The sequence below is a fragment of the Schistocerca serialis genome, chromosome 7 (assembly GCF_023864345.2).
Source record: "Schistocerca serialis cubense isolate TAMUIC-IGC-003099 chromosome 7, iqSchSeri2.2, whole genome shotgun sequence".
In the NCBI taxonomy this organism is placed as follows: Eukaryota; Metazoa; Arthropoda; class Insecta; order Orthoptera; family Acrididae; genus Schistocerca; species Schistocerca serialis.
Window position 1 is genome coordinate 298,477,817 of NC_064644.1, and position 22,598 is coordinate 298,500,414.

At 45.9% G+C, this 22,598-nt stretch overlaps 2 protein-coding genes across 4 annotated transcripts in view; both read left to right on the forward strand.

Moving 5' to 3' along the window:
* LOC126412521 (vascular endothelial growth factor receptor kdr-like) overlaps window positions 1–22,598 on the forward strand; it is an 864,770-nt gene that overhangs the window by 238,504 nt on the left and 603,668 nt on the right. The window lies entirely within an intron of this gene.
* The window catches only part of LOC126412522 (vascular endothelial growth factor receptor 3-like), a 224,798-nt gene that overhangs the window by 172,418 nt on the left and 29,782 nt on the right, over window positions 1–22,598 (forward strand). For all 3 annotated transcript variants that reach the window (XR_007575302.1, XM_050082159.1, XM_050082160.1), the window contains exon 19: window positions 20,394–20,533. Coding sequence is in view for 2 of the 3 variants with exons in the window: in XM_050082159.1 (XP_049938116.1) it covers window positions 20,394–20,533 (140 nt within the window). In the remaining variant the exon portion in view is untranslated. The remainder of the gene's footprint in view (window positions 1–20,393; window positions 20,534–22,598) is intronic.

Here is a 22,598-nt window from a genome sequence, read left to right on the forward strand (position 1 = left end):
ATTATCTGTAAGTTACTGAAAACATCATCCTCACCAACATCATCAGAAGCTGCAGAATCACCATTAGCAGCAGTAACAACATCAACAGCACTTTTGAGGGATGAGAAGTCAATACAAGCAACATTCTGTAGTACTGTGTGGAAACAGAAAATCATGCCTGCTCTACATCCAAAGGATTTTTAGTCAAGGACAAAAAGAGAGAGAAACCTTCAAGGTAAGGTTTCTTAATCCTCCACCAAAATATTCTGTCCATGGGAAATAAAGTCCAGCAACTACAAGTGGCACTGCAGACTATAGACAACTCACTCGTTTGCATCACAGAAGATTGATGTAGCACACCTTACATAAGTCTTAATGGTTTAAACTCTTATAATCTAGCATTTCAGTATAGCAGAACCTTTATGCGGGATGGTGGGTCATGCATGTATGTTAAGGAAGGCATTATGTATGAAGTCCAAAATGATATTATTTCATTAAGTGGAGAAAAACATATAGAAATATCAGCCATAAACATATGGGACACAAATATGTTCCAAAGCCTAAACATATTATATATACATCGTTCTCCTAGCAATGATATGGAAATTTTCATCACAAAACTGAACCTTCTGGGAGGTAAATGGGCAGAATATAGAAACACTTGCAACTAAAACAAAGGGTTATACATATTATATTAAACAGTAACTAGAGAGCTCACTGGAGAGTGCTGTTTAAAAACTTGGGTATCCTGACAGTTCCATGTGAATACGATTTTCAAACAGTGAGATACATAAAGAAAAATATTGACCAGTACCCAACCAACAGTTGCATTCACAAACATGGAACCACATCTGGTCACTATTTACACCTCCACAGGAAAAACAAAGTAAAAATCAAAAATAGTGTGCTACATAATGAAATAAAATTGTACAATAAGAACAGTGAGATATCTGTAAAACTTGATAACATGAAGAAGTACAAAAAAAGAAATGGTATCTGTGTAGAGGGCTTCAAACTTATGTGTCAATCCTAAGCTGCTTCACTTTCCTTGAATCTATTTTGGACTTACTTGCCTTATCATTATGCATTTTCTCAAAATTGTTAATGAGTATCCTGTTGGCACAGAGAGATACATATTCCAGTTTGCTTAACAATGTGTTGTGAAGCAAACACATACATTCAGCATTATCCACTGCTTTCACAACTTTTGACATGCATATCTTCTGAGAAATGGAAATCTGTTTACCACACGACATAAATTGCTGAAGAAAGTCATTCACAAGTAGAGAGACTGTATGCCACACTATTCCAACTGTGATCACTACTGTCTCTGCAGGCAAAGTCAGTTTACCCCTGTCCAGTTCCTTCACAAAGTTGTAAGAAGAATCTACCTCAACTTCTTTGTTCAGCTGCAACCATTCAGTACATTTGTCACACTTAGATTTCTGAAGGGCTTTCCTAGCTGCATAACCTCCTATGTATGTCAAAATAGGTAACATGTTAGGTGGAACATCATCCATACCGAAGGTGATGTCCATAATATCAGAAAAAATGCTAATGTCAATATTACAGTCTAGCTGTTGTTGGGCAGGAATTATGTGTTTCAAGTGCACATTATCATTTTGAGCTGCAAACAGTACATCATTTTTGAATCTTAATTTTCTTTCATTTTCTAAAACTTGAATGTAACTAATGTAGTAATTTGCTCCACTCAACTGTCGGTAGCACCCAAAGTGGCCCTCTAAATCATCACTTTGAAATATTCCTAGCAATATGTAGTCAATGTCATATTTCTCAAAGAAGTATGGAATTATCTGCAGAAAAGATTCAGTTGTTAATATTAAAGACTGGAATGTCTGTGATGTTAAAGCATCACTTATTGGTACAGATACTCTCCAAACTTTTAGCCAATGACACATATTATTTAGAAATGTCACCTGATTGTCTGTTGTCTTCCTGATGGCTTCTCTGTAAGGATCATTGAATCTTTGTCCTTCAAATACACTTCTAACATTCACAATCTTCCACCAGTTCACAATCACCTGAAGGAAAGTCACTGTCTGATTTATGTGCTCAGTAACATTAGGCATATCCTTTATTGCATGTTTCAAAGCTACTATGTTATTATCATTGAAAATTTTCAAAGCTAATTTAACATTTTGTTTTTGAATAGACGATGGATACAGTACTCTAGCTGATAGTGTGTGGCCATATTTGACTAAAGAGTTTCTTTCTTTCTCATATACCAGCTCCAAATGCTTGTACTGTGCTGTCAATATTACTGAATGATCCGTCATGTCAGGAAACTGTAACACTTTATTAACACTTCTCTTTGTCTGCCAATTGTTCCTGATACATTTCAGAATGTGTACAGTGTCAAACATAAAAAAAAGTTTCCTGGAAGGATCTAGAGGGTGTTCAATACTGGGTTGGAGAATTCTACTGGGGGTGAACAGTTCATATGCCTTCCTATTTACACTGTTGTTATCTGCTATCAGACTAACAACTTTGAAGCCCACTCTTTCCACCATGCACAGAACATTACTGATCAAAGATTTCAGCTCTTCACTTGTCATATTAGCTACTGGTATAATTGCTACAACATCAACATATTTAGACAAAAGGGAAGAGACCATAAAAACCTGTGCTGTTTTGGCACACGTCTCAGGATGAAAAAAGCTACTCCCATGTATTGAGCCAGATTTAAATGAAAGTTGTGGTTGCACATAAATCTCATCTAACAACAGAGACACTAATAACTCATGTTTTTCTAAATATTTCACCCTGTTTTCTAAATAAGGACTCGTTTGAACTGATGAAGTGACTAGCTGGTAATTACAAATTATTTTCTGCAGGGTTCGTGGGTGGGGTAAAAACATTAAATCACATTTCCTCAAGGCATTGTATGCACTGGCAGAATGTACATACAAGCAGCATGCCACTATCATGGTGTTGTTGCCATAGTGTCTGTTGTTTTTTGAGATTTGTGATACATGGAGTTGTTCTACAATAAATTTCAGCTGTGCATTTTCATCATAATTTGGGATAGTCTGCAAGCAATTGACAGCACAGTTTATTTTATCTGTAACACTAGGCAAAATTTCCCCTTTCTCAACCATTGACATTACATTTTCTAAAACGTTTATGGAAGTTAATTTCTTCACATCATTGATGGATGCATTAATTGCAAAATGAATTCCATCACTAACATTTACTCTAAAGCTCAAATCACTATTAACAGTGATGAATGCAGTAACACAAGGTATTCCCCTGTCTAATCCCAAAAGACAGATATGCAATTTTTCATCATCTCTAATCACAGACCACTTGTTGCTGCAAATTTTCTGGCCTTCTAGAAATACAGAAATATCATTGAGACACGAAAGTGAATTTTGTTGGAGGTGTAAGTTGTTTGACTCAATACTGTCTTGAATAGCTTTTCTAAGATTATCGTCTTCCACATCAGCAAGACGTCTCACTTTTGTAGTTGATTTAGAACAGTATGAGGGAGTGTTGGGAAAAATAGTTGGCACAGCATTTTCGGTGAGTTTTGGGATTATTCTGGGAAATTCTTTCAGTTGTCCTCTGTCCATAATTATGTCCACTCGAATTACACATGATTCATCGAAGTGTTTTACACAAATATTTGGCCGTTTTAGTTTGGTTAAGTCTGTTGGGATATTTCGAAGCCACAGTGCACGTCGACTCTCGTCAGATGGCAAAGAAAATGTAGTCGTTCTCTCTGTTTCGGAATCATAATTCGACCGACAGCCGAACACACTACATCGACGTGGCATTTCAAGAGTTCCAGATCTAGAAATAAAATGAAACCGTATTTCAATACGTTACCTCGAAGTCACAGTCAGGTGTAAGATCTCAAAATCACGTCAGGATAAACACACACAGACAGTTAGAATCTTCTAAAGTAGTAAACGAAGATGCATTTGAGGTTAACATACATTGCTTACAATTATCAATGTTTCGCACACAACACCGCAAACATAACAAATTGTGGATGCATCACCATCACACATTCACATATACACACGTATTCTGTCGATGCACTTAGTTAAACACCACTTTTGTAGTACGAAAAACGAGGCAAATAGCAATGCTCTTTCACACACGTTGCTTCCACTAGCAAATCAAGACGCCGAGTGTGACGTCACGTTCACGCACCGGGGCCTGTCTTTCTCGTTGGCCTTGGTTTTTGCAATGTTCAGTTTCAACCCACTTAACTGTAACCAGTTTTGTAATATATTTAGTGTCCTTATGATGGAGTTTGGAATTTTTTCTGCTTTATCATCTTCAACAGGATTGGCCCCAAAACGGAGCTTGAGGCACGCCTTGTGATACTGTACTCCATTTACAATAATAGTTCACCGCAGCTGAGGTGATAGTTACCCTTAATTATTTTTTTTTTTTTTTTGTTGTGTAAGGATGATGATAGCCAAATTAGAGCATTGTCTTTAATCCCGTGTTTGTCTGATTTGTAGATAAGCATGTCATGGTTCATGGAGTCAAATGCTTTATTGAGATCACAGAAGATACCTGCAGCTTTACTCCTCTGATCCAATTATTTGCCTATCTTTTCAATAAATACTCACTGCATCCAAAGTGTTTTTTCTCAGTTGAAATCCAAATTAGTTACTTAAAATATTTTACAATAAATTGTTTGATTTGGTTTGCAGCTACTTTCTCTAACACTTTTAACAGGACTGGAAGAATGGAAATAGAAATAGTTTCCCACATCTTCCCATAGCCCTTTCTTGAACAGGTGTCTGACTTCAGCATGCTTCAAAATGTCGGGAAAGTATCCCTGTTCAAAAGACGGGTTGAATATTTTAGTTAGGGGAGGTGCCATTATGCCACACTCTATTGGAAGCACTTTAGTGGGTATCCCATCCCTCCCAGAAGTTTTTATTTTTTAATGATAATATAACTTTTCCACATCCCTTATCATGACTCAGCTTCTTGGTGGATTCCAAAGTTGTGCTGAGTCTTTGCAGTTGTGCTGAGTCTTTGCAGTTGTGCTGAGTCTTTGCAGTTGTGCTGAGTCTTTGCAGTTGTGCTGAGTCTTTGCAGTTGTGCTGAGTCTTTGCAGTTGTGCAGAGTCTTTGCAGTTGTGCGGAGTCTTTGCAGTTGTGCGGAGTCTTTGCAGTTGTGCGGAGTCTTTGCAGTTGTGCGGAGTCTTTGCAGTTGTGCGGAGTCTTTGCAGTTGTGCGGAGTCTTTGCAGTTGTGCGGAGTCTTTGCAGTTGTGCGGAGTCTTTGCAGTTGTGCGGAGTCTTTGCAGTTGTGCGGAGTCTTTGCAGTTGTGCGGAGTCTTTGCAGTTGTGCGGAGTCTTTGCAGTTGTGCGGAGTCTTTGCAGTTGTGCGGAGTCTTTGCAGTTGTGCGGAGTCTTTGCAGTTGTGCGGAGTCTTTGCAGTTGTGCGGAGTCTTTGCAGTTGTGCGGAGTCTTTGCAGTTGTGCGGAGTCTTTGCAGTTGTGCGGAGTCTTTGCAGTTGTGCGGAGTCTTTGCAGTTGTGCGGAGTCTTTGCAGTTGTGCGGAGTCTTTGCAGTTGTGCGGAGTCTTTGCAGTTGTGCGGAGTCTTTGCAGTTGTGCGGAGTCTTTGCAGTTGTGCGGAGTCTTTGCAGTTGTGCGGAGTCTTTGCAGTTGTGCGGAGTCTTTGCAGTTGTGCGGAGTCTTTGCAGTTGTGCGGAGTCTTTGCAGTTGTGCGGAGTCTTTGCAGTTGTGCGGAGTCTTTGCAGTTGTGCGGAGTCTTTGCAGTTGTGCGGAGTCTTTGCAGTTGTGCGGAGTCTTTGCAGTTGTGCGGAGTCTTTGCAGTTGTGCGGAGTCTTTGCAGTTGTGCGGAGTCTTTGCAGTTGTGCGGAGTCTTTGCAGTTGTGCGGAGTCTTTGCAGTTGTGCGGAGTCTTTGCAGTTGTGCGGAGTCTTTGCAGTTGTGCGGAGTCTTTGCAGTTGTGCGGAGTCTTTGCAGTTGTGCGGAGTCTTTGCAGTTGTGCGGAGTCTTTGCAGTTGTGCGGAGTCTTTGCAGTTGTGCGGAGTCTTTGCAGTTGTGCGGAGTCTTTGCAGTTGTGCGGAGTCTTTGCAGTTGTGCGGAGTCTTTGCAGTTGTGCGGAGTCTTTGCAGTTGTGCGGAGTCTTTGCAGTTGTGCGGAGTCTTTGCAGTTGTGCGGAGTCTTTGCAGTTGTGCGGAGTCTTTGCAGTTGTGCGGAGTCTTTGCAGTTGTGCGGAGTCTTTGCAGTTGTGCGGAGTCTTTGCAGTTGTGCGGAGTCTTTGCAGTTGTGCGGAGTCTTTGCAGTTGTGCGGAGTCTTTGCAGTTGTGCGGAGTCTTTGCAGTTGTGCGGAGTCTTTGCAGTTGTGCGGAGTCTTTGCAGTTGTGCGGAGTCTTTGCAGTTGTGCGGAGTCTTTGCAGTTGTGCGGAGTCTTTGCAGTTGTGCGGAGTCTTTGCAGTTGTGCGGAGTCTTTGCAGTTGTGCGGAGTCTTTGCAGTTGTGCGGAGTCTTTGCAGTTGTGCGGAGTCTTTGCAGTTGTGCGGAGTCTTTGCAGTTGTGCGGAGTCTTTGCAGTTGTGCGGAGTCTTTGCAGTTGTGCGGAGTCTTTGCAGTTGTGCGGAGTCTTTGCAGTTGTGCGGAGTCTTTGCAGTTGTGCGGAGTCTTTGCAGTTGTGCGGAGTCTTTGCAGTTGTGCGGAGTCTTTGCAGTTGTGCGGAGTCTTTGCAGTTGTGCGGAGTCTTTGCAGTTGTGCGGAGTCTTTGCAGTTGTGCGGAGTCTTTGCAGTTGTGCGGAGTCTTTGCAGTTGTGCGGAGTCTTTGCAGTTGTGCGGAGTCTTTGCAGTTGTGCGGAGTCTTTGCAGTTGTGCGGAGTCTTTGCAGTTGGGCGGAGTCTTTGCAGTTGGGCGGAGTCTTTGCAGTTGGGCGGAGTCTTTGCAGTTGGGCGGAGTCTTTGCAGTTGGGCGGAGTCTTTGCAGTTGGGCGGAGTCTTTGCAGTTGGGCGGAGTCTTTGCAGTTGCGCGGAGTCTTTGCAGTTGCGCGGAGTCTTTGCAGTTGCGCGGAGTCTTTGCAGTTGCGCGGAGTCTTTGCAGTTGCGCGGAGTCTTTGCAGTTGCGCGGAGTCTTTGCAGTTGCGCGGAGTCTTTGCAGTTGCGCGGAGTCTTTGCAGTTGCGCGGAGTCTTTGCAGTTGCGCGGAGTCTTTGCAGTTGCGCGGAGTCTTTGCAGTTGCGCGGAGTCTTTGCAGTTGCGCGGAGTCTTTGCAGTTGCGCGGAGTCTTTGCAGTTGCTGCGGAGTCTTTGCAGTTGTGCGGAGTCTTTGCAGTTGTGCGGAGTCTTTGCAGTTGTGCGGAGTCTTTGCAGTTGTGCGGAGTCTTTGCAGTTGTGCGGAGTCTTTGCAGTTGTGCGGAGTCTTTGCAGTTGTGCGGAGTCTTTGCAGTTGTGCGGAGTCTTTGCAGTTGTGCGGAGTCTTTGCAGTTGTGCGGAGTCTTTGCAGTTGTGCGGAGTCTTTGCAGTTGTGCGGAGTCTTTGCAGTTGTGCGGAGTCTTTGCAGTTGTGCGGAGTCTTTGCAGTTGTGCGGAGTCTTTGCAGTTGTGCGGAGTCTTTGCAGTTGTGCGGAGTCTTTGCAGTTGTGCGGAGTCTTTGCAGTTGTGCGGAGTCTTTGCAGTTGTGCGGAGTCTTTGCAGTTGTGCGGAGTCTTTGCAGTTGTGCGGAGTCTTTGCAGTTGTGCGGAGTCTTTGCAGTTGTGCGGAGTCTTTGCAGTTGTGCGGAGTCTTTGCAGTTGTGCGGAGTCTTTGCAGTTGTGCGGAGTCTTTGCAGTTGTGCGGAGTCTTTGCAGTTGTGCGGAGTCTTTGCAGTTGTGCGGAGTCTTTGCAGTTGTGCGGAGTCTTTGCAGTTGTGCGGAGTCTTTGCAGTTGTGCGGAGTCTTTGCAGTTGTGCGGAGTCTTTGCAGTTGTGCGGAGTCTTTGCAGTTGTGCGGAGTCTTTGCAGTTGTGCGGAGTCTTTGCAGTTGTGCGGAGTCTTTGCAGTTGTGCGGAGTCTTTGCAGTTGTGCGGAGTCTTTGCAGTTGTGCGGAGTCTTTGCAGTTGTGCGGAGTCTTTGCAGTTGTGCGGAGTCTTTGCAGTTGTGCGGAGTCTTTGCAGTTGTGCGGAGTCTTTGCAGTTGTGCGGAGTCTTTGCAGTTGTGCGGAGTCTTTGCAGTTGTGCGGAGTCTTTGCAGTTGTGCGGAGTCTTTGCAGTTGTGCGGAGTCTTTGCAGTTGTGCGGAGTCTTTGCAGTTGTGCGGAGTCTTTGCAGTTGTGCGGAGTCTTTGCAGTTGTGCGGAGTCTTTGCAGTTGTGCGGAGTCTTTGCAGTTGTGCGGAGTCTTTGCAGTTGTGCGGAGTCTTTGCAGTTGTGCGGAGTCTTTGCAGTTGTGCGGAGTCTTTGCAGTTGTGCGGAGTCTTTGCAGTTGTGCGGAGTCTTTGCAGTTGTGCGGAGTCTTTGCAGTTGTGCGGAGTCTTTGCAGTTGTGCGGAGTCTTTGCAGTTGTGCGGAGTCTTTGCAGTTGTGCGGAGTCTTTGCAGTTGTGCGGAGTCTTTGCAGTTGTGCGGAGTCTTTGCAGTTGTGCGGAGTCTTTGCAGTTGTGCGGAGTCTTTGCAGTTGTGCGGAGTCTTTGCAGTTGTGCGGAGTCTTTGCAGTTGTGCGGAGTCTTTGCAGTTGTGCGGAGTCTTTGCAGTTGTGCGGAGTCTTTGCAGTTGTGCGGAGTCTTTGCAGTTGTGCGGAGTCTTTGCAGTTGTGCGGAGTCTTTGCAGTTGTGCGGAGTCTTTGCAGTTGTGCGGAGTCTTTGCAGTTGTGCGGAGTCTTTGCAGTTGTGCGAGTCTTTGCAGTTGTGCAGAGTCTTTGCAGTTGTGCAGAGTCTTTGCAGTTGTGCAGAGTCTTTGCAGTTGTGCAGAGTCTTTGCAGTTGTGCAGAGTCTTTGCAGTTGTGCAGAGTCTTTGCAGTTGTGCAGAGTCTTTGCAGTTGTGCAGAGTCTTTGCAGTTGTGCAGAGTCTTTGCAGTTGTGCAGAGTCTTTGCAGTTGTGCAGAGTCTTTGCAGTTGTGCAGAGTCTTTGCAGTTGTGCAGAGTCTTTGCAGTTGTGCAGAGTCTTTGCAGTTGTGCAGAGTCTTTGCAGTTGTGCAGAGTCTTTGCAGTTGTGCAGAGTCTTTGCAGTTGTGCAGAGTCTTTGCAGTTGTGCAGAGTCTTTGCAGTTGTGCAGAGTCTTTGCAGTTGTGCAGAGTCTTTGCAGTTGTGCAGAGTCTTTGCAGTTGTGCAGAGTCTTTGCAGTTGTGCAGAGTCTTTGCAGTTGTGCAGAGTCTTTGCAGTTGTGCAGAGTCTTTGCAGTTGTGCAGAGTCTTTGCAGTTGTGCAGAGTCTTTGCAGTTGTGCAGAGTCTTTGCAGTTGTGCAGAGTCTTTGCAGTTGTGCAGAGTCTTTGCAGTTGTGCAGAGTCTTTGCAGTTGTGCAGAGTCTTTGCAGTTGTGCAGAGTCTTTGCAGTTGTGCAGAGTCTTTGCAGTTGTGCAGAGTCTTTGCAGTTGTGCAGAGTCTTTGCAGTTGTGCAGAGTCTTTGCAGTTGTGCAGAGTCTTTGCAGTTGTGCAGAGTCTTTGCAGTTGTGCAGAGTCTTTGCAGTTGTGCAGAGTCTTTGCAGTTGTGCAGAGTCTTTGCAGTTGTGCAGAGTCTTTGCAGTTGTGCAGAGTCTTTGCAGTTGTGCAGAGTCTTTGCAGTTGTGCAGAGTCTTTGCAGTTGTGCAGAGTCTTTGCAGTTGTGCAGAGTCTTTGCAGTTGTGCAGAGTCTTTGCAGTTGTGCAGAGTCTTTGCAGTTGTGCAGAGTCTTTGCAGTTGTGCAGAGTCTTTGCAGTTGTGCAGAGTCTTTGCAGTTGTGCAGAGTCTTTGCAGTTGTGCAGAGTCTTTGCAGTTGTGCAGAGTCTTTGCAGTTGTGCAGAGTCTTTGCAGTTGTGCAGAGTCTTTGCAGTTGTGCAGAGTCTTTGCAGTTGTGCAGAGTCTTTGCAGTTGTGCAGAGTCTTTGCAGTTGTGCAGAGTCTTTGCAGTTGTGCAGAGTCTTTGCAGTTGTGCAGAGTCTTTGCAGTTGTGCAGAGTCTTTGCAGTTGTGCAGAGTCTTTGCAGTTGTGCAGAGTCTTTGCAGTTGTGCAGAGTCTTTGCAGTTGTGCAGAGTCTTTGCAGTTGTGCAGAGTCTTTGCAGTTGTGCAGAGTCTTTGCAGTTGTGCAGAGTCTTTGCAGTTGTGCAGAGTCTTTGCAGTTGTGCAGAGTCTTTGCAGTTGTGCAGAGTCTTTGCAGTTGTGCAGAGTCTTTGCAGTTGTGCAGAGTCTTTGCAGTTGTGCAGAGTCTTTGCAGTTGTGCAGAGTCTTTGCAGTTGTGCAGAGTCTTTGCAGTTGTGCAGAGTCTTTGCAGTTGTGCAGAGTCTTTGCAGTTGTGCAGAGTCTTTGCAGTTGTGCAGAGTCTTTGCAGTTGTGCAGAGTCTTTGCAGTTGTGCAGAGTCTTTGCAGTTGTGCAGAGTCTTTGCAGTTGTGCAGAGTCTTTGCAGTTGTGCAGAGTCTTTGCAGTTGTGCAGAGTCTTTGCAGTTGTGCAGAGTCTTTGCAGTTGTGCAGAGTCTTTGCAGTTGTGCAGAGTCTTTGCAGTTGTGCAGAGTCTTTGCAGTTGTGCAGAGTCTTTGCAGTTGTGCAGAGTCTTTGCAGTTGTGCAGAGTCTTTGCAGTTGTGCAGAGTCTTTGCAGTTGTGCAGAGTCTTTGCAGTTGTGCAGAGTCTTTGCAGTTGTGCAGAGTCTTTGCAGTTGTGCAGAGTCTTTGCAGTTGTGCAGAGTCTTTGCAGTTGTGCAGAGTCTTTGCAGTTGTGCAGAGTCTTTGCAGTTGTGCAGAGTCTTTGCAGTTGTGCAGAGTCTTTGCAGTTGTGCAGAGTCTTTGCAGTTGTGCAGAGTCTTTGCAGTTGTGCAGAGTCTTTGCAGTTGTGCAGAGTCTTTGCAGTTGTGCAGAGTCTTTGCAGTTGTGCAGAGTCTTTGCAGTTGTGCAGAGTCTTTGCAGTTGTGCAGAGTCTTTGCAGTTGTGCAGAGTCTTTGCAGTTGTGCAGAGTCTTTGCAGTTGTGCAGAGTCTTTGCAGTTGTGCAGAGTCTTTGCAGTTGTGCAGAGTCTTTGCAGTTGTGCAGAGTCTTTGCAGTTGTGCAGAGTCTTTGCAGTTGTGCAGAGTCTTTGCAGTTGTGCAGAGTCTTTGCAGTTGTGCAGAGTCTTTGCAGTTGTGCAGAGTCTTTGCAGTTGTGCAGAGTCTTTGCAGTTGTGCAGAGTCTTTGCAGTTGTGCAGAGTCTTTGCAGTTGTGCAGAGTCTTTGCAGTTGTGCAGAGTCTTTGCAGTTGTGCAGAGTCTTTGCAGTTGTGCAGAGTCTTTGCAGTTGTGCAGAGTCTTTGCAGTTGTGCAGAGTCTTTGCAGTTGTGCAGAGTCTTTGCAGTTGTGCAGAGTCTTTGCAGTTGTGCAGAGTCTTTGCAGTTGTGCAGAGTCTTTGCAGTTGTGCAGAGTCTTTGCAGTTGTGCAGAGTCTTTGCAGTTGTGCAGAGTCTTTGCAGTTGTGCAGAGTCTTTGCAGTTGTGCAGAGTCTTTGCAGTTGTGCAGAGTCTTTGCAGTTGTGCAGAGTCTTTGCAGTTGTGCAGAGTCTTTGCAGTTGTGCAGAGTCTTTGCAGTTGTGCAGAGTCTTTGCAGTTGTGCAGAGTCTTTGCAGTTGTGCAGAGTCTTTGCAGTTGTGCAGAGTCTTTGCAGTTGTGCAGAGTCTTTGCAGTTGTGCAGAGTCTTTGCAGTTGTGCAGAGTCTTTGCAGTTGTGCAGAGTCTTTGCAGTTGTGCAGAGTCTTTGCAGTTGTGCAGAGTCTTTGCAGTTGTGCAGAGTCTTTGCAGTTGTGCAGAGTCTTTGCAGTTGTGCAGAGTCTTTGCAGTTGTGCAGAGTCTTTGCAGTTGTGCAGAGTCTTTGCAGTTGTGCAGAGTCTTTGCAGTTGTGCAGAGTCTTTGCAGTTGTGCAGAGTCTTTGCAGTTGTGCAGAGTCTTTGCAGTTGTGCAGAGTCTTTGCAGTTGTGCAGAGTCTTTGCAGTTGTGCAGAGTCTTTGCAGTTGTGCAGAGTCTTTGCAGTTGTGCAGAGTCTTTGCAGTTGTGCAGAGTCTTTGCAGTTGTGCAGAGTCTTTGCAGTTGTGCAGAGTCTTTGCAGTTGTGCAGAGTCTTTGCAGTTGTGCAGAGTCTTTGCAGTTGTGCAGAGTCTTTGCAGTTGTGCAGAGTCTTTGCAGTTGTGCAGAGTCTTTGCAGTTGTGCAGAGTCTTTGCAGTTGTGCAGAGTCTTTGCAGTTGTGCAGAGTCTTTGCAGTTGTGCAGAGTCTTTGCAGTTGTGCAGAGTCTTTGCAGTTGTGCAGAGTCTTTGCAGTTGTGCAGAGTCTTTGCAGTTGTGCAGAGTCTTTGCAGTTGTGCAGAGTCTTTGCAGTTGTGCAGAGTCTTTGCAGTTGTGCAGAGTCTTTGCAGTTGTGCAGAGTCTTTGCAGTTGTGCAGAGTCTTTGCAGTTGTGCAGAGTCTTTGCAGTTGTGCAGAGTCTTTGCAGTTGTGCAGAGTCTTTGCAGTTGTGCAGAGTCTTTGCAGTTGTGCAGAGTCTTTGCAGTTGTGCAGAGTCTTTGCAGTTGTGCAGAGTCTTTGCAGTTGTGCAGAGTCTTTGCAGTTGTGCAGAGTCTTTGCAGTTGTGCAGAGTCTTTGCAGTTGTGCAGAGTCTTTGCAGTTGTGCAGAGTCTTTGCAGTTGTGCAGAGTCTTTGCAGTTGTGCAGAGTCTTTGCAGTTGTGCAGAGTCTTTGCAGTTGTGCAGAGTCTTTGCAGTTGTGCAGAGTCTTTGCAGTTGTGCAGAGTCTTTGCAGTTGTGCAGAGTCTTTGCAGTTGTGCAGAGTCTTTGCAGTTGTGCAGAGTCTTTGCAGTTGTGCAGAGTCTTTGCAGTTGTGCAGAGTCTTTGCAGTTGTGCAGAGTCTTTGCAGTTGTGCAGAGTCTTTGCAGTTGTGCAGAGTCTTTGCAGTTGTGCAGAGTCTTTGCAGTTGTGCAGAGTCTTTGCAGTTGTGCAGAGTCTTTGCAGTTGTGCAGAGTCTTTGCAGTTGTGCAGAGTCTTTGCAGTTGTGCAGAGTCTTTGCAGTTGTGCAGAGTCTTTGCAGTTGTGCAGAGTCTTTGCAGTTGTGCAGAGTCTTTGCAGTTGTGCAGAGTCTTTGCAGTTGTGCAGAGTCTTTGCAGTTGTGCAGAGTCTTTGCAGTTGTGCAGAGTCTTTGCAGTTGTGCAGAGTCTTTGCAGTTGTGCAGAGTCTTTGCAGTTGTGCAGAGTCTTTGCAGTTGTGCAGAGTCTTTGCAGTTGTGCAGAGTCTTTGCAGTTGTGCAGAGTCTTTGCAGTTGTGCAGAGTCTTTGCAGTTGTGCAGAGTCTTTGCAGTTGTGCAGAGTCTTTGCAGTTGTGCAGAGTCTTTGCAGTTGTGCAGAGTCTTTGCAGTTGTGCAGAGTCTTTGCAGTTGTGCAGAGTCTTTGCAGTTGTGCAGAGTCTTTGCAGTTGTGCAGAGTCTTTGCAGTTGTGCAGAGTCTTTGCAGTTGTGCAGAGTCTTTGCAGTTGTGCAGAGTCTTTGCAGTTGTGCAGAGTCTTTGCAGTTGTGCAGAGTCTTTGCAGTTGTGCAGAGTCTTTGCAGTTGTGCAGAGTCTTTGCAGTTGTGCAGAGTCTTTGCAGTTGTGCAGAGTCTTTGCAGTTGTGCAGAGTCTTTGCAGTTGTGCAGAGTCTTTGCAGTTGTGCAGAGTCTTTGCAGTTGTGCAGAGTCTTTGCAGTTGTGCAGAGTCTTTGCAGTTGTGCAGAGTCTTTGCAGTTGTGCAGAGTCTTTGCAGTTGTGCAGAGTCTTTGCAGTTGTGCAGAGTCTTTGCAGTTGTGCAGAGTCTTTGCAGTTGTGCAGAGTCTTTGCAGTTGTGCAGAGTCTTTGCAGTTGTGCAGAGTCTTTGCAGTTGTGCAGAGTCTTTGCAGTTGTGCAGAGTCTTTGCAGTTGTGCAGAGTCTTTGCAGTTGTGCAGAGTCTTTGCAGTTGTGCAGAGTCTTTGCAGTTGTGCAGAGTCTTTGCAGTTGTGCAGAGTCTTTGCAGTTGTGCAGAGTCTTTGCAGTTGTGCAGAGTCTTTGCAGTTGTGCAGAGTCTTTGCAGTTGTGCAGAGTCTTTGCAGTTGTGCAGAGTCTTTGCAGTTGTGCAGAGTCTTTGCAGTTGTGCAGAGTCTTTGCAGTTGTGCAGAGTCTTTGCAGTTGTGCAGAGTCTTTGCAGTTGTGCAGAGTCTTTGCAGTTGTGCAGAGTCTTTGCAGTTGTGCAGAGTCTTTGCAGTTGTGCAGAGTCTTTGCAGTTGTGCAGAGTCTTTGCAGTTGTGCAGAGTCTTTGCAGTTGTGCAGAGTCTTTGCAGTTGTGCAGAGTCTTTGCAGTTGTGCAGAGTCTTTGCAGTTGTGCAGAGTCTTTGCAGTTGTGCAGAGTCTTTGCAGTTGTGCAGAGTCTTTGCAGTTGTGCAGAGTCTTTGCAGTTGTGCAGAGTCTTTGCAGTTGTGCAGAGTCTTTGCAGTTGTGCAGAGTCTTTGCAGTTGTGCAGAGTCTTTGCAGTTGTGCAGAGTCTTTGCAGTTGTGCAGAGTCTTTGCAGTTGTGCAGAGTCTTTGCAGTTGTGCAGAGTCTTTGCAGTTGTGCAGAGTCTTTGCAGTTGTGCAGAGTCTTTGCAGTTGTGCAGAGTCTTTGCAGTTGTGCAGAGTCTTTGCAGTTGTGCAGAGTCTTTGCAGTTGTGCAGAGTCTTTGCAGTTGTGCAGAGTCTTTGCAGTTGTGCAGAGTCTTTGCAGTTGTGCAGAGTCTTTGCAGTTGTGCAGAGTCTTTGCAGTTGTGCAGAGTCTTTGCAGTTGTGCAGAGTCTTTGCAGTTGTGCAGAGTCTTTGCAGTTGTGCAGAGTCTTTGCAGTTGTGCAGAGTCTTTGCAGTTGTGCAGAGTCTTTGCAGTTGTGCAGAGTCTTTGCAGTTGTGCAGAGTCTTTGCAGTTGTGCAGAGTCTTTGCAGTTGTGCAGAGTCTTTGCAGTTGTGCAGAGTCTTTGCAGTTGTGCAGAGTCTTTGCAGTTGTGCAGAGTCTTTGCAGTTGTGCAGAGTCTTTGCAGTTGTGCAGAGTCTTTGCAGTTGTGCAGAGTCTTTGCAGTTGTGCAGAGTCTTTGCAGTTGTGCAGAGTCTTTGCAGTTGTGCAGAGTCTTTGCAGTTGTGCAGAGTCTTTGCAGTTGTGCAGAGTCTTTGCAGTTGTGCAGAGTCTTTGCAGTTGTGCAGAGTCTTTGCAGTTGTGCAGAGTCTTTGCAGTTGTGCAGAGTCTTTGCAGTTGTGCAGAGTCTTTGCAGTTGTGCAGAGTCTTTGCAGTTGTGCAGAGTCTTTGCAGTTGTGCAGAGTCTTTGCAGTTGTGCAGAGTCTTTGCAGTTGTGCAGAGTCTTTGCAGTTGTGCAGAGTCTTTGCAGTTGTGCAGAGTCTTTGCAGTTGTGCAGAGTCTTTGCAGTTGTGCAGAGTCTTTGCAGTTGTGCAGAGTCTTTGCAGTTGTGCAGAGTCTTTGCAGTTGTGCAGAGTCTTTGCAGTTGTGCAGAGTCTTTGCAGTTGTGCAGAGTCTTTGCAGTTGTGCAGAGTCTTTGCAGTTGTGCAGAGTCTTTGCAGTTGTGCAGAGTCTTTGCAGTTGTGCAGAGTCTTTGCAGTTGTGCAGAGTCTTTGCAGTTGTGCAGAGTCTTTGCAGTTGTGCAGAGTCTTTGCAGTTGTGCAGAGTCTTTGCAGTTGTGCAGAGTCTTTGCAGTTGTGCAGAGTCTTTGCAGTTGTGCAGAGTCTTTGCAGTTGTGCAGAGTCTTTGCAGTTGTGCAGAGTCTTTGCAGTTGTGCAGAGTCTTTGCAGTTGTGCAGAGTCTTTGCAGTTGTGCAGAGTCTTTGCAGTTGTGCAGAGTCTTTGCAGTTGTGCAGAGTCTTTGCAGTTGTGCAGAGTCTTTGCAGTTGTGCAGAGTCTTTGCAGTTGTGCAGAGTCTTTGCAGTTGTGCAGAGTCTTTGCAGTTGTGCAGAGTCTTTGCAGTTGTGCAGAGTCTTTGCAGTTGTGCAGAGTCTTTGCAGTTGTGCAGAGTCTTTGCAGTTGTGCAGAGTCTTTGCAGTTGTGCAGAGTCTTTGCAGTTGTGCAGAGTCTTTGCAGTTGTGCAGAGTCTTTGCAGTTGTGCAGAGTCTTTGCAGTTGTGCAGAGTCTTTGCAGTTGTGCAGAGTCTTTGCAGTTGTGCAGAGTCTTTGCAGTTGTGCAGAGTCTTTGCAGTTGTGCAGAGTCTTTGCAGTTGTGCAGAGTCTTTGCAGTTGTGCAGAGTCTTTGCAGTTGTGCAGAGTCTTTGCAGTTGTGCAGAGTCTTTGCAGTTGTGCAGAGTCTTTGCAGTTGTGCAGAGTCTTTGCAGTTGTGCAGAGTCTTTGCAGTTGTGCAGAGTCTTTGCAGTTGTGCAGAGTCTTTGCAGTTGTGCAGAGTCTTTGCAGTTGTGCAGAGTCTTTGCAGTTGTGCAGAGTCTTTGCAGTTGTGCAGAGTCTTTGCAGTTGTGCAGAGTCTTTGCAGTTGTGCAGAGTCTTTGCAGTTGTGCAGAGTCTTTGCAGTTGTGCAGAGTCTTTGCAGTTGTGCAGAGTCTTTGCAGTTGTGCAGAGTCTTTGCAGTTGTGCAGAGTCTTTGCAGTTGTGCAGAGTCTTTGCAGTTGTGCAGAGTCTTTGCAGTTGTGCAGAGTCTTTGCAGTTGTGCAGAGTCTTTGCAGTTGTGCAGAGTCTTTGCAGTTGTGCAGAGTCTTTGCAGTTGTGCAGAGTCTTTGCAGTTGTGCAGAGTCTTTGCAGTTGTGCAGAGTCTTTGCAGTTGTGCAGAGTCTTTGCAGTTGTGCAGAGTCTTTGCAGTTGTGCAGAGTCTTTGCAGTTGTGCAGAGTCTTTGCAGTTGTGCAGAGTCTTTGCAGTTGTGCAGAGTCTTTGCAGTTGTGCAGAGTCTTTGCAGTTGTGCAGAGTCTTTGCAGTTGTGCAGAGTCTTTGCAGTTGTGCAGAGTCTTTGCAGTTGTGCAGAGTCTTTGCAGTTGTGCAGAGTCTTTGCAGTTGTGCAGAGTCTTTGCAGTTGTGCAGAGTCTTTGCAGTTGTGCAGAGTCTTTGCAGTTGTGCAGAGTCTTTGCAGTTGTGCAGAGTCTTTGCAGTTGTGCAGAGTCTTTGCAGTTGTGCAGAGTCTTTGCAGTTGTGCAGAGTCTTTGCAGTTGTGCAGAGCCTTTGCAGTTGTGCAGCTAGATGACAGTGCTATCATTTCCACAGAGATGGTGGACTGTCATCACGCGTGGTCCATTTTTTCTGACTGTACTTCAGCTACTATTCCCCGTACACTATCTGTTTGCTGATTCCTACGCCAGCTAAGTGTAATCCAAATTGGCAGCTTTCTAAGGCTGATTGGAGGCTTTAGTCCTCCTCAATGACCTTCAGAGAAGGTAGCGTATTTTACAAACATTGTCCTTTGTACCACCGGTTATCCCATACCTCGCATTTTTTCTTTACTGCACCATGTCTCAGTCCCCTGGGGGACTGCGGCATCCCACGGTGCAATTTGCTTGCAGAGGCATGCTCTCTACAATTTTAACTGTCATCCTACACTGGTGCACTGTATCCATTCTAAACAGCTGCATGCACTGTGTGGCTACATTCTTCGGGATAATAAAAATGCTGGCTGGATATCCTTTACTAGTTCTTTTAACAGTTTCACTCCTTCTTCCGTTATGTGGGGGCAACCTCTATCAGCTGTTGTGGACCAAAGTTAATTCCTTGATTTGTGGCCTGACCATGTTAGATGATGTCATTGTGAACCCTACAGCGACCTCCAACACTTTGGGCCACTACTTTGTGGAGATTTGGAGCTGCACCCACTATCACCCCGCCTTCCTCCCTTGGAAATGAGTGGAGGCGGCTCGGGTGATATCCTTCTCCTCTATGACTTGTCTGCTACAGTGCTGCCTTTAGTATGAGCACGCTTGACCATCTGTCGCTTCCTCCCAGTTTTCCACTCCAGGGTCGGATGAAGTTCACATTCAGATGTTGAAACACCTTTCTCTTGTGGGCAAGTATTTTATCCTTTGTATGTACAGCCACATTTGAGCAGGTGCCATGTTCCCCAGGCATCGGCATGAAGCCACATCATACCTGTACCTAAGCCTAATAAGGAAAACATCTTCCTTCTAGCTGGCACCCCATTTCTCTCACCAGCTGTGTTGCAGGGTGATGGAACATATGATTTGTGACCAGGTGCTATGGTGGCTCGAGTCTCACAATCTTAACCATTACACAACATAGATTTCATGCACACTGTTCTGCAGTTGACCATCTCATCACTTTGTCAACCAATTTCACGAATTGTTTTCTGCCGAAATACCAGACTGTGACTGTGTTTCTTGATGTGGAGAAAGACTGTGACACCTGCTGGTGAACTGGTGTCCTCCACACTCTGTACTTGTGGGGCTACAGGGGTTGCCTGCCCTATTTTCTTCAGGAATTTTTGAAAGACAGTCTTCAAGGTTCATGGGGGTTCAGCCTTCATGGATGTATGTATCCAGGAGAATCAGATGCCTCGAGGCTCCGTCCTGAGCATCATCCTCTTTATCACCATTAATGCTATTATGGACTGTCTCCTGCCAGGCATCTCGAGCTCCCTTCTTATCGACGACTTTGCGATCTGTTGCTGTTCCCCACATACTTGTCACCTCGAGTGGCATCTTCAGCGATGTCTCAATCGTCTTCACTCATGGCGCATCAAAAATGTGTTTCGATTTTCCACTGACAAAACCATTTGTATGAATTTCTGGGGCACAGTGAGTTTCTTCCCCCACCTTTACACCTTGGGCCTGTGTCTCTTCCTTTCGCTGAAACTACAAAATTCCTGGAGTCCATGCTTGTTAGGAAACTTTCTCGGTCCTCTCACATGGGTTACCTGACTATTCCACCCGGTTCCCAGTCCCTAATGTCCTATGCGTTACTTCCTGCTAGATTGCCTATTACGTACTGTCCTTTTAGCCATTGCCATTTTTTAAGTGGTGATCCCCTATCACTTTGTGATCATTGTCATCCATCTGTGACGGTTTGCAATTTCCTGACCCAATTTTCTTTTTTAAACTGCTTATATTCACGTTTGTGAGTGCTATATGATTTATCAGCCGTTTTAGGAAATGATGCGCAGGCTGCCGCTTGTTTATTATTTTTTCTCCATCCTAGCATTATGGTAAAGGATATTTAATCCTTGGTTAGGGTCCTCCAGTGTGTCTACAGCATTTTTGTTGACTTTTCTCCATGGGGAAATCTTTATATTTAGCTCTTGTCTTTTGTCAATTAGGCTTAGTGTGTAGCCACTATTAACTTCATTTTCTTATTAGTAATTTAAGGTTACGACATGGGCGTTTATGATCTCAGTTGTTTTTTGTGCCCTAAAGCGAAATCTTTATTTTTCTTCTTTTGGTTATGAGCTGTATTTCTTTAATCCTTATTTTTTAATCAAATTGTGTAGTAGCATATTATGTGAAAAATCGGTAGTTACTCCATGTCCAGAGAGTGCTGCTCTGCAACTGTACACTCAGTTAATGAAACATCACTCCAGTTGCTGACATATTCTTTATTGAAGTTCATGACTGGTTTTGGCCTTCACATTCATGCAATTTTTGACAGGATCTGAAAATCAAACTGCGATGAAGAATGTCAAATGATCTTTATTAGCAAATGGGAGCAGTCTTTCATTAATTAAAAAAGTTTACCTTTGTTCACTGTTGTGCCATCAGTTTTAATTACCAGTGGTGGTAATTACCAGTGGTGGTAATTACCAGTGGTGGTAATTACCAGTGGTGGTAATTACCAGTGGTGGTAATTACCAGTGGTGGTAATTACCAGTGGTGGTAATTACCAGTGGTGGTAATTACCAGTGGTGGTAATTACCAGTGGTGGTAATTACCAGTGGTGGTAATTACCAGTGGTGGTAATTACCAGTGGTGGTAATTACCAGTGGTGGTAATTACCAGTGGTGGTAATTACCAGTGGTGGTAATTACCAGTGGTGGTAATTACCAGTGGTGGTAATTACCAGTGGTGGTAATTATCTTTATCTTACAGCAATAATATTGAATGACACAAAAAATTGTGCATCAGAAGCAACTTTTCTGTTGAATGATACACTAAACTCAAGTTTCCCTTCCTTATGAATAATTCATTTTCGGCAAAAATTATTATTTTTACTATTATATTCCCCCATGAGTGCCGTTCTAGTTGCAAAAGATGGTGTTTCACAGCTGCTCATGAGGAGCAGTGACTGATGTTTCAGCCACTTCGAAAATACTCCAACCTTGCAATAAATTTATCGACTTCCAAATGCATGTAGTTGTAAACAACATAATTTCCCCAGGGTGAAGTATGCAGCACTTTCCTTCACAAACAGTCTCTCTGGAGGGGACATAGCTGTCGATTATCGAGCAGCAGGTGCTATGGTACCATCTTCAAACAGCAGTGGCAGTGAAGCTGATCATGTGTCCATGCTTCCAGCTGGTAAGTTTATTACGAACAGTAATTGTAAAAACATTTTCTGTGAATTTGCATTATCATTATAAAATACTGAACCTGATGTGCCTTCTGGACCATAGTTTGGGACAACGTTTAGTTGCTGAGAGAGAGAGAGAGAGAGGGGGGGGGGGGTGAGGGGGGGGGGTGAGAGGGGTGGGTGAGGCGGGGGTGAGGGGGGGAGTGGGGGTGAGGGGGTGAGGGGGGGAGGGGGGGTGAGGGGGGGAGGGGGGGTGAGGGGGGGGGAGGGGGGGTGAGGGGGGGGTGTGAGGGGGGGGGTGAGGGGGGGTGTGTGAGGGGGGGGGGGTGAGGGGGGGGGGGGTGAGGGTGTGGAAAAGTACTCAAAGAGGAAGAATCAATAGTAAGAGGACTATTCATAAATTGAGCTACAATTGGTTACTAAAAAAAGAAAAAAAAAGTTCCTGATGCACAGTGTCAAAGAAATGCTGAGAGGCAATGCATAAGTAACATACCAGATATCAATATGTAAAGATATATTTTGCTTTAGACAGAGAAGTAGGTCTTGTTGCAGACATCAGTATCAGTGTCTATGTAAGGACTGCTTGCATAGTTCATTTGTAATTTTTATCATGAGTTGTGACATGTCTGAGCAAGTAATTTTAACTTTATTTAAGAAGCATCTACAGTGCTTAAGACACTTCAATTTTCCAATCATCATGTCAACGTAAAGATCAGATAAGTTTTTAGTTGGTACAGATTTACAGAAAACATTCTTTGCACTCATTGTCAAACAGTTCATTTTCTGCTTGCGATTATGCAGAGCCCTTGTGCAGTCCAGGCTTGATTATGGGAGCCTGGCCTATGGGTCTGCATCACCCTCAGTGTTGAAGTTGTTAGACCCCATACACCACTGTGGGGTTCGGCTTGCAACTGGCACTTTTCGTACGAGCTCCGTGGATAGTCTACTGGTGGAGGCCGGGGTTCCCCCGCTGCAGATTCGCCGCCATAGACTGCTCGCCGACTATGCTGTCCACGTGCATTGCTCACCGGGCCATCCCAATCGTCGCCTGCTTTTCCCTGCTATGGTCCTCCATCTGCCCGAACGGCGACCTTGGTCTGGGCTTTCCATAGCTGTCCGCGTCCAGTCCCTGCTGTCGGAACTGGGATCATTCCCTCTTCTGCCTCCCTTCCGGGTCCATGCATCTACGCCTCCCTGGTGTTTGCCCCAGCCGTCCGTCCGTCTGGACTTGGCACAGGGACCCAAGGACTCGGTTCCACCTGTGGCCCTCAGTTGCCGTTTTCTTGCGCTCCTCGCCTCATTTTCGGGCTGTGAGACTGTCTTCACTGATGGTTCCCTGGTTGATGGTCACACTGCCTACGCTTTTGCTCACGCTGCCCATGTTGAACAGCGTTCCTTGCCGGCTGGCTGCAGTATTTTTACTGCAGAGCTGGTGGCCATATTGTGCGCTCTTGAGCATATGCGTTCCTGCTCAGGTACGTTCATCGTCATCTGCAGTGACTTTCTGAGCAGCCTCCAGGCCATCGACCGCTGCTATCCCTCTTCTTCTGTGGTATCCTCTATTCGGGAGTCTGTTTCCGCCATTACCCGCTCTGGTCGTTCGGTGGTCTTTGTTTGGACGCCAGGTCACGTTGGCATCCCGGGAATGAACGTGTCGACAGGCTGGCCAAAGGGGCGATCGACGCCCCAGCTTTGGAGATCGGCCTCCCAGCTCGAGATCAGCAGTTGGTGTTGCGCCGTCAGGTGCTTGGGATGTGGGCTGCTGAGTGGCGTGGCCTGACATCCCCAAATAAACTGCGGGCTGTTACGGAGACGACCGATGTGTGGCGGTCCTCCCTGCGGGCTTCTCACAGGGACTCTGTCATCCTGTGTCGGCTCCGCATTGGCCATACCTACCTGACGCACGGCCATCTTTTGCGTCAGGAGGATCCCCCCCCCCTGTGTCGGTGTGGGTCCCGGCTGACGGTCGCCCACATTTTGTTGGAGTGTCCCCGACTGCGCACCCTCCGGCAGTCTTTTAATCTCCCAGGCACTTTGCCTTTGGTTTTATGTGACGATGCCTCCATGGCTGAT